Source organism: Malurus melanocephalus, unplaced genomic scaffold (assembly GCF_030028575.1).
Source record: "Malurus melanocephalus ecotype Western Australia unplaced genomic scaffold, MMel_1.1 scaffold_96, whole genome shotgun sequence".
In the NCBI taxonomy this organism is placed as follows: Eukaryota; Metazoa; Chordata; class Aves; order Passeriformes; family Maluridae; genus Malurus; species Malurus melanocephalus.
In genome coordinates this window covers 2,269,787-2,279,063 of record NW_026623328.1, presented here as the reverse complement: position 1 = coordinate 2,279,063, position 9,277 = coordinate 2,269,787, and the positions used below count along the sequence as shown (strand labels likewise).

General features: G+C 55.3%; 3 protein-coding genes across 8 annotated transcripts in view; 1 reads left to right on the top strand and 2 right to left on the bottom strand.

Annotated features, from left to right (window-relative positions):
• UBL7 (ubiquitin like 7) overlaps nucleotides 1-303 on the bottom strand; it is a 9,695-nt gene extending 9,392 nt beyond the window's left edge. For 3 of the 4 annotated variants that reach the window (XM_057368760.1, XM_057368759.1, XM_057368762.1), the window contains exon 1: nucleotides 226-303. The gene's annotated coding sequence lies outside the window, so the exon portion shown is untranslated. The remainder of the gene's footprint in view (nucleotides 1-225) is intronic. The other variant, XM_057368761.1, reaches the window with a different exon arrangement.
• A 671-nt stretch (nucleotides 304-974) lies between these two features.
• LOC130575083 (actin, cytoplasmic type 5) lies at nucleotides 975-3,750 on the bottom strand. 3 transcript variants are annotated; one of them, XM_057368756.1, is made up of 2 exons: nucleotides 3,667-3,750; nucleotides 975-2,384 (listed from the first exon to the last, which is right to left on the bottom strand). In XM_057368756.1, the coding sequence occupies exon 2, from the start codon at nucleotides 2,372-2,374 to the stop codon at nucleotides 1,244-1,246; it is 1,131 nt and encodes a 376-aa protein (XP_057224739.1). In that variant the 5' UTR covers nucleotides 2,375-2,384; nucleotides 3,667-3,750; the 3' UTR covers nucleotides 975-1,243. The 3 variants fall into 3 exon arrangements, with proteins under 3 accessions (XP_057224739.1, XP_057224740.1, XP_057224741.1); XM_057368757.1 differs by having other exon boundaries at nucleotides 3,677-3,746; XM_057368758.1 differs by lacking the exon at nucleotides 3,667-3,750 and adding an exon at nucleotides 3,076-3,122.
• Nucleotides 3,751-3,818: 68 nt separating this feature from the next.
• ARID3B (AT-rich interaction domain 3B) overlaps nucleotides 3,819-9,277 on the top strand; it is a 21,442-nt gene continuing 15,983 nt past the window's right edge. The window contains exons 1-2 of the mRNA XM_057368768.1: nucleotides 3,819-3,979; nucleotides 8,329-8,860. Coding sequence (XP_057224751.1) covers nucleotides 8,365-8,860 — 496 coding nt within the window. The 5' untranslated portion in view covers nucleotides 3,819-3,979; nucleotides 8,329-8,364. The remainder of the gene's footprint in view (nucleotides 3,980-8,328; nucleotides 8,861-9,277) is intronic.

Sequence of the window (9,277 nt, the reverse complement as noted above, 5' to 3'; positions counted from 1 at the left end):
GGCCCTGGCTCCCTGTCCCCAGGCCCTCCATCCCCCCGGCGCTCAGGAGGGTTCTGACTGCACTCCCCGCCCAGACCCGATCCCCCCTCAGCTGAGGGCGGCCCCGGCCGTGCCCCTTCACACCTCAGGGATCCTGGCCGTGCCCCCTCCCGCCAAGAAAAGCCCCCTCCCCWCCTCAGGAGYGTCCCGGCGGTGTCTCCCACCCCCRSCCCSACCCCTCYCCACCTCAGCGGGTCCCGGCCGTGTCGCCCCTCAGCGYCGCGCTGCCTCACCCCACGGACCGGAAGCGGAAGTCGGGCGGGCAGCGCGGTGCGCGCTGGGAAATTGAGTCCGGCAGACAGGCCTACAAGGCTCCCCAGGTGGAAACTGATTGGCTGGCCTTGCAATGACCAGCCAATAGGCGGGCGGCCGAGGGTTTAAAAGAAGCAGCGCGGCGAGCGGCCCGCAGATCAGTCAGATTGCCCCGTCGCACTCGCCYTTAATTAACGGTACCTCATTAATTAGGCGGTTGCCATCCCTTCCCCGTGGGCGAGCAGCTTCTGTAGGTCCCCCGCGAGGGCAGGARGGCCCAGCTGCCCGAAGCTCCCCACTCTTCAGCACTATCTGCKGCTCCATCTCCTCACCCTCTCCCAAAAAAGGAGAGGCCACTACTCCGGTGACCAAATGCCGTGCCAAGCCGCCARCTTTTTCTGACAAGAAGAGCTGTTTGTGTTCTAAAAAAAGCCAAGTTACCATGAAAGTCCAGTCAGGCTGCAAGAGCCACATTCCAGGCACGCTTTACTCCCTAACAGCTCTTAAAATGGTCCGAGCAGCACTAGGGGCTGTGATGGGATTTAAAGAGAATTTAGAAAACAAAATTTGGGGTAAGTTTTAACTTCGGGCCAGGCTGGTGTCCAAAACCTTCTGCCCAACAATTTTTTGCAGCGAGGGAAGAGAACCCACCCTGAAAGAAAGCGAGATCAGCTCTTGAAGTGTTTAAACCTCAGAAGTTTATTGTTTTCCTAYAAAGGGTGACAAACGTAAAGGTGACAAAGCTAACTTTAGTGTCATCCTATCYGTGTTACACAGGGAAAGTGAACAACCCTCTGTCTGCTTCCAAAGCMCAAGGAAGAGGAGCCACAGAGGGAGAACTACAGCCTAACGGGCCATTAAAATGCACATCACTAATCGGTACCTGGAGGAACGAATCAGAACAAGAGCTAAGGAACGGGTGGGACAGTGTGGTCCAACGTGGCAGAGTGCTCTAGAAGCATTTGCGATGGACGATGGAGGGGCCGGACTCATCGTACTCCTGCTTGCTGATCCACATCTGCTGGAAGGTGGAGAGCGAGGCCAGGATGGAGCCGCCGATCCACACGGAGTACTTGCGCTCGGGYGGGGCGATGATCTTGATCTTCATGGTGCTGGGGGCCAGCGCTGTGATCTCCTTCTGCATGCGGTCGGCRATGCCRGGRTACATGGTGGTGCCGCCYGACAGCACCGTGTTGGCGTACAGGTCCTTGCGGATGTCCACGTCGCACTTCATGATGGAGTTGAAGGTGGTCTCGTGGATGCCGCAGGACTCCATRCCCAGGAAGGAGGGCTGGAAGATGGACTCGGGGCAGCGGAAGCGCTCGTTGCCGATGGTGATGACCTGCCCRTCGGGCAGCTCGTAGCTCTTCTCCAGCGAGGAGGAGGAGGCGGCCGTGGCCATCTCCTGCTCGAAGTCCAGCGCCACGTAGCACAGCTTCTCCTTGATGTCGCGCACGATCTCCCGCTCGGCCGTGGTGGTGAAGCTGTAGCCGCGCTCCGTCAGGATCTTCATGAGGTAGTCGGTGAGGTCRCGGCCGGCCAGGTCCAGGCGCAGGATGGCGTGGGGCAGGGCGTAGCCCTCGTAGATGGGCACCGTGTGGGTGACGCCGTCCCCGGAGTCCATCACGATGCCCGTGGTGCGGCCGGAGGCGTAGAGGGACAGCACGGCCTGGATGGCCACGTACATGGCCGGCGTGTTGAAGGTCTCAAACATGATCTGCGTCATCTTCTCCCGGTTGGCCTTGGGGTTCAGRGGGGCTTCGGTGAGCAGCACCGGGTGCTCCTCGGGCGCCACRCGCAGCTCRTTGTAGAAGGTGTGGTGCCAGATCTTCTCCATGTCGTCCCAGTTGGTGACGATGCCGTGCTCGATGGGGTACTTGAGGGTGAGGATGCCCCTCTTGCTCTGCGCCTCATCCCCCACGTAGCTGTCCTTCTGCCCCATGCCCACCATGACGCCCTGGTGCCGCGGCCGCCCCACGATGGACGGGAAGACGGCGCGGGGCGCGTCGTCCCCAGCGAAGCCTGCCTTGCACATCCCTGAGCCGTTGTCCACCACCAGGGCAGCGATCTCCTCGTCCGCCATCGCGCCCGGCCTGCGGGCACAGGGACAGGGCTGTCACTCTCTGCCTGTGGGGACGGCACAGATGTGTCCCCAAGGGCCGAGGGGATGGRWTAMACCASGAAACCCTGACARCAGTGCWGGGGRGTCCTGTAAATCAGACCCTGAGAGGTCTGTGGGGCAATAAAATATCTATTTATGGCCTCAAAACACACACAGAAATAAATGCAGTGCCTGAAAGGATGTGTCCCCAAGGACCAAAGGGATGGGATACACCAGGCACCCCCAAGAGCAGTGCTGGGGGAGTCCTGTAAATCAGACCCTGAAGTATCTGTGGGGCAAAGTAGGGAAATAAAATCTATTTATTGCCTCAAAATACACGTAGAAATAAATGCAGTGCCTGAAAGGATGTGTCCCCAAGGGCTGAGGGGATGGGATACACCAGAAAACCCTGACAGCAGTGCTGGGGGGTCCTGTAAATCAGACCCTGAGGGGTCTGTGGGGCAGAGTAGGGAGCTAAAATCTGTTTATTGCCTCAAAATGCACACCGAAATAAATGCAATATGCCTGAGAGGACRTGCACAGGTGTCCCTGCTCATGGCAGGGTTTTGGAATGAAGTATTTTTCAGAGCACCATCCCCCTTCCCTACCAGAGCCCACACGGAGGGACCCCAAATCCACCCAYGCCAAGGGCCCGAACACAGCTGGGGGAACCCCAAACTCACCCCTCAGCGGCTCCAGCAGGGAATCCCAACAGCCGCCTGAAATCCCAGACAGACACAGGGAATCCCCTAATCCCACACTCAGAGCCTGAACAGACAGGCAGGGAACCCTTAACCCTCCCCAAGGATTTAAAGAGACGTGAGGGGACCTCTAACAGGCAAAACAGGCAAACGGGGACCTCTAACATTCCCCTAAAAAGCCACATAAACATGCAGGAAGACCCTAACCCTCCCCAAAGGCCCGAACAGAAATGGGGAAACCCAACCCCACCCTGAGGGGGTAAAACAGACATAAAGGGACCCTCACCCCTTCCCCGAGAGATGGATCCTTAAATCCCCCTCTGAGGGCCCAAATACACACAGGGGGACCTCTAAAGCCCCCTGAGAGACCCCTAACCCCACGCTGAAGGRCCAAAGACACATATGGAGGCCCCCTAAGCCCCACCTCAGCGCTCGAGCAGGCATGACGAGACCCTAAAACCCCTCCAAGGGACTTCTAAGGTCCCTCTCAAAGCTCAAACAGACACTGGGGGACCCCTAAACCCCATCCCCAACGGCAYGAACAGCCCCGGAGGCGCCCCGGGCCCCGCTCACCCTCACGCACTCCCTCAGCCCCCGGCGACGCCTCCTCCGCGACTGCCGGGCCCGCGCCCCGCGCCCGCTTTTATACCGCCCGGAACCGGAAGCCGCCTGGCGGCGCGCTCTCTGATTGGCTGCGGCTTTCCCTCCCCCCCCACACGCCGCCGTTCCCGGAAGCGGCGCGAGCGCTTCCGCCGCTTCCGGCCGGGCGGGGAAGGGGCGGGAGGGGGAGGAAGGGAAGGAGGAAGGGAAAGGAAAGGAAAGGAAGGACGGCACGAAGGAGGAGCTGAGGCGGCCGCGCACGGAGCGGCGGGACCCGCCACGGGAGGTAACGGGGCCAAACCGGCCGGGGAGCGAGCCCTGAGCGGTTTGGGGTGGTCGCGGCATCGGTATTTCCCTCGGTATTTCCGCCTGAGGGGAGGGTTGGGACCCTCGGTTATTGCCCCGGTGAAGCGGGGAGGGGTCGCGATTGAATTATTTACCGGCCCCGCAGCCCCCGGTGCCKCTCGGCTCCGGTTTTAACTCTTCCAGGTGGTTCCCGCTTGGGAAAAGCCCGTCCCGAGCGCTGCTGGCCGGTGCGGCCGGTTAAAAACGGCAATCAAAGGGGTCGGGGATGAAAGGGCTCGGAAAAACCGGGCATCGAGGGGCGTTTTAATGAGAGCTTTAAACCCGCCTGGGCTGGGGCTGGGCGGGGGGAGGAAAACTCGAGCCTTGGCCTGAGGCACAAAAAGCCACCAAAAGTGCCGGGGGGAGACGCGAAAAGTGAGGGAGGGGCGGAAAAAGTGGGGCAGGGCGGGGAAAGTGAGGAAACAGCCCCGCTGAGGGCGAGGGGCGGCGCGGAAAGGCTGAGCCGCCTTCAGGGTTTAATTCCCGTTCCGATTCTCACCTTAAACTCGCTGCTCAAACCGCGATTTATCGACACCAAATCACAAATCGCCTSCTTTTGGGCTTAAAACGGGCTGTGAGCGCGCTGTTTGTACCCCCCGGCAGCGATACCATGAACCCCGCTTTATCAAACCCCACTGTCCCCAAACCCCGCTTTTCCCAATCCCGCTGTGCCCAAGCCGTGCTTTACCAAACCCCACTATCCCTCAAACCCTGCTTTTCTCAAACCCCGCTTTTCTCAAACCCCACTTTTCCCCAAACATGGCTTTTCCCCAATTCTGCTGTTCCCAAACCCTGCTTTTCCCAAACCCCACTTTTCCCCAAACCCCGCTGTCCCCAAACCCCGCTTTTCCCAAACCCTGCTTTACCAAAACCCGCTTTCCCCAACCCCACTTTTCCCCAAACGCAGCTTTCCCCCAAACCCAGCTTTTCCCAAATCCCACTTTTCCCAAACCTCGTTTTACCCTGCTGTTCCCCAACCCCGCTATCCCCAAACCCCACTTTACTAAACCCCGCTTTTCCCAAACCCCACTGTTCCCAAGCCCTGTTTCCTCCAAACCTTTTTTTCAAACCCCGCTTTTCCCAAATCCTGCTTTCCCAAATCCTGCTTTTCCAAACCCTGCTTTTCCCCAAACCCGCTTTTCCTCAACCCCGCTTTTCCCCAACCCTGCTTTTCCCCAAACCCCGCTGTCCCCAAACCCTACTTTTCTCAAATCCAGCTTTTCCCAAACCCTGCTGTTCCCCAAACCCCCCTAATCCTGCCCTAGAATGGGGTTGCTCTGCTTTTAGGGTCTGGGCTGCTCCTTCAGGGACAAATTTATTGGGGAAAATCGAGCTGGGTGAATCCCGCTGTTATTTAGGGAAGAGTGWGGGCGTGAAAAATGAGTTTGGAGGGAAAAATTAATTTGGGATGGAACGCTTTGACCGCGAGACGCTGTCTGAGCACCTGGGGATGCTGGAATTTTATTTAATTTACCCTAAATATTTCTAGTTAATTTACCCTAAAAGGATTTATTTCTAGTTAGTTTACCTTAAATATATTTATTTCTACTTAGTTTACCCTAAATATATTTATTTCTACTTAGTTTACCCTAAATATATTCATTTCTACTTAGTTTACCCTAAATATATTTATTTCTAGTTAATATGCCCTAAATATATTTATTTGTATTTAGTTTACCTGAATCTTCAGCCTGGTGGGTTTTCAGCTGTTTTAGGCAGGATCCTGCCTGTTTTAAGCCCGCTTTTAGCAGAATAATCCCATTTTTCCCACTCATGTGGCTGGAGGGAGGTGCAAGGAGCTCGGGGCTCGTTTGGAGTTGGTTTTTCCATGTTTTGACACCCATGGGTGCCCCGTGGGACGTTTTCCACCATCTCATCACCCCAAGGAGCACAATTTTTGTCACCAGRACCCATTTGGGGACACAAAGTCTGCGCTGTGCCCGGCGATTTGAGCCGGGCCTGGGGATTAACGGCGCCGCCGTCTTTCCAGGGTTTCTCCCGCGGGCGAAATCGCTCTTTGCTCCAGTGCTGGCTCAGCAGGTCAGAGCTGGGAAYGCTCCCGAGCTCCTCGGGGCTGCCAAAATCCCGAGGGGGAAATCCGGGATGGAGAGGATGGATTTGCTGTGTGTCTCCATCTCCCTGCGAAAAACAGCGCCTAAATGTATTTATTGCTCTTTGATTTAGCCTATTTATTTCTATTTAATTTAGCCTAAAAATATTTATTTCTATTTAGTCCAGCCTAACTATATTTATTTCTAGTTAATTTACCCTAAATATATTTATTTCTAGTTAATTAACCCTAAAAATAATTATTTCTAGTTAATTAACCCTAAAAATATTTATTTCTAGTTAATTTGCCCTAAATATATGTATTTCTATTTAATCCAGCCTAAATATATTTATTTCTACTTAATTCAACCTAAATACATTTATTTCTATTTAATTTACCCTAAGAATATTTATTTCTCTTTAATTCAGCCTAAAAATATTTATTTCTAGTTAGTTTAMCCTAAAAACATTTCTTTCTAGTTAGTTTAACCCAAATATATTTATTTTTTACACACAAAGCGGCAGGAATTCAGCCAGGGTGGAATTTAGGGAGAGCTCGGCGTGCCAAATCCCCGCCTGGTTTTTATATAAATACGCTCCAGCTCGTCCCGGCTCTGTCCTTTTAAGGCCGGGTTCAGGAATCCTAAAGCCGGCCCTGCAGGGGGATTCTTTGGGATGCGTGGAAAGGCTCTTGGGATTTTTTAGGAAGCGTGGAAGTCTCGTGGGGTTTTTTAGGGAGCGCGGAAAGGGCTCAAGGGATTCTTTAGGAAGCGTGGAAAGACTTGGGATTTTTTAGGAAGTGTGGAAAGACTCTTGGGTTTTTTTAGAAAGTGTGGAAAGGGCTCAAGGGATTCTTTAGGAAGCGTGAAAAGGCCTGTGGGATTTTTTAGGAAGTGTGGAAACACTCGTGGACACTTTAGGAAGTGTGGGAAGGGCTTATGGGATGGAAAGGGCTCAGGGAATTCCTTAGGAAGTGTGGAAGGCTCTTGGGATTTTTTAGGAAGCATGGAAAGGGTTCAGGGAATTCTTTAGGAAGAATGGAAAGGCTCGTGGGGCTTTTTAGGAAGCATGGAAGTCTTGTGGGGGTTTCTTTAGAAAGCGTGGAAAGCACTTGGGGTGTTTTAGGAAGCAGGAAGGGCTTGTGGAATTCTTTAGGAAGCATGGAAAGGGCTCGTGGGATTCTTTAGGAAGTCTGGAAGGGTCTCTTGGGGTCCTTTAGGAAGCCTGGAAAGGGATCATGGGATTCTTTAGGAAGTGTGGAAGGCTTGGGGAATTCTTTAGGAAGTGTGGAAAGGGCTCATGGGGTGTTTTAGGAAGCATGGAAAGGCTCATGGGATTTTTTAGGAAGCGTGGAAAGGGCTGGGGGAATCCTTTAGGAAGCATGGAAAGGCTTGTGGGATCTTTAGGAAGCCTGGAAAGGGCTTGTGGGATGGAAAGGCTCGTGGGGTTTTTTAGGAAGCRTGGAAATGTTGTGGGATTTTTTAGGAAGCATGGAAGGGTTCCTGGGATTCTTTAGGAAATGTGGAAAGCTCAGAGAATTCTTTGGGAAGCGTCAAAGTCTCGTGGGATTTTTGAGGAAGCGTGGAAGGGCTTGTGGGATGGAAAGGGCTCGTGGGAATCTTTAGGAAGTGTAGAAGGCTCGTGGGGTTTTTTAGGAAGTGTGGAAAGACTTGTGGGATTTTTTTAAAGAGCGTGGAAAGGCTCGTCGGATTTTTTAGAAGTGTGGAAGTCTCAGAGAATTCTTTAGGAAGCTTGTGGGATTCTTTAGGAAGTGTGGAAAGGGCCCAGGGAATACTTTAGGAAGCGTGGAAGGCCCATGGGGTTTTTTAGGAAGCCTGGAAAGGCTTGTGGGGTTTTTTAGGAAGCCTGGAAAGGCTTGTGGGTTTTTTTGGAAGCGTGGAAAGGGCTGGTGGGGTTCTTTAGGAATTCTGGAATTCTCGTGGGGCTTTTTAGAAATCCTGGCAGTCCCGTGGGGTGTTTTAGGAATCCTGGCAGTCCCGTGCGGTGTTTTAGGAATCCTGGCAGTCTCGGGCCCGCACAAAGGCAGCCCCGCTGGTTTCTTGGGGGCAGAGCACAGCTCCCACCCCACAAATCCAAGCCGAGCGGGCCGGGATGGGAGCCCGAGGGGCGGAACGCGGAGCTGCCTCTCACGGTGTCGTGCACAGAAAGAGCCGCGGCTTTGGCGCTGCGGGGCGGGGGGAGATCAGAGCCCGGAGCTCAGGCCCGTTTGTGTCCCCGCAGATCCCCGCGCCTSCCGGCAGCCATGCGAACGGCGGGATGAGGCTGCAGGCGGTGCTGGAGCAGCTGCAGAAGCAGCAGCAGCAGCAGCAACAGCAGCAGCAGCAGCCGGCGGTGTCCATGGAGCGCCGGGAGCCGCCGGTTCCGGTGCCGGTGCCGCCGGTGCCGGTACCGCAGCCCCGCGCCGGGAGAGCTCCGGGCACGGCGGCACCGGGCAGAGGCAGCGCCCGGCCCTTCGAGCGGAGCGGCGGCAACGCGGAGCTGGACGASGAGGAGGAGGAGGAGGAAGATGAGGAGGAGGAGGAGGAGGATGAGGACGGCGCCGAGCTGGAGGACAAGGAGCGCTGCTCTGCCCTCAAGTATTTGGGCGCTGCCAAAGCCGCCCAGCCCAGCCCCAGAGGAGGCTCCGCCTGCAGCCCGGGGCCCGCGCCGGGACAGCCGCGGGGAGCGCAGCAGGGCAGGGACTGTGCCCAGCACCCGGGGGGCACCGCGGGACGGCCCGGCTGGCGCCTGGACGAGCAGCTCAAACAGGTCAGTGCCCGCTCCGCTCCCGAAAAATGACCTTTCCCAGCCTTTTCGCTGCACTTTTGGGGTGATGCTTCCCTGCTGTGCTGTCTTTTGTAAAAAAAAAAGTCCCCCAAAATTGGGTTTTAGGGATTTCCAGGTTGGGCTGGAGGAGTTGCCGCTGTGGGGAGGGATTTGTGGGGTATTTCCGAGGGAAGAGCTGTGGTTTGCTCGTTTTTGCTGCAGATTCTTCCCTGCTGGCGTCTGAGCGGAGCTGGTTTTGTCCCAGACCTGTGGGATCATGGAATTGGGGATTTTTGGGCAGGGGAAGGGAAGGGAAGGAAAGGGAAGGGAAGGAAAGGAAAGGAAAGGAAAGGAAAGGAAAGGAAAGGAAAGGAAAGGAAAGGAAAGGAAAGGAAAGGAAAGGAAAGGAAAGGAAAGGAAAGGA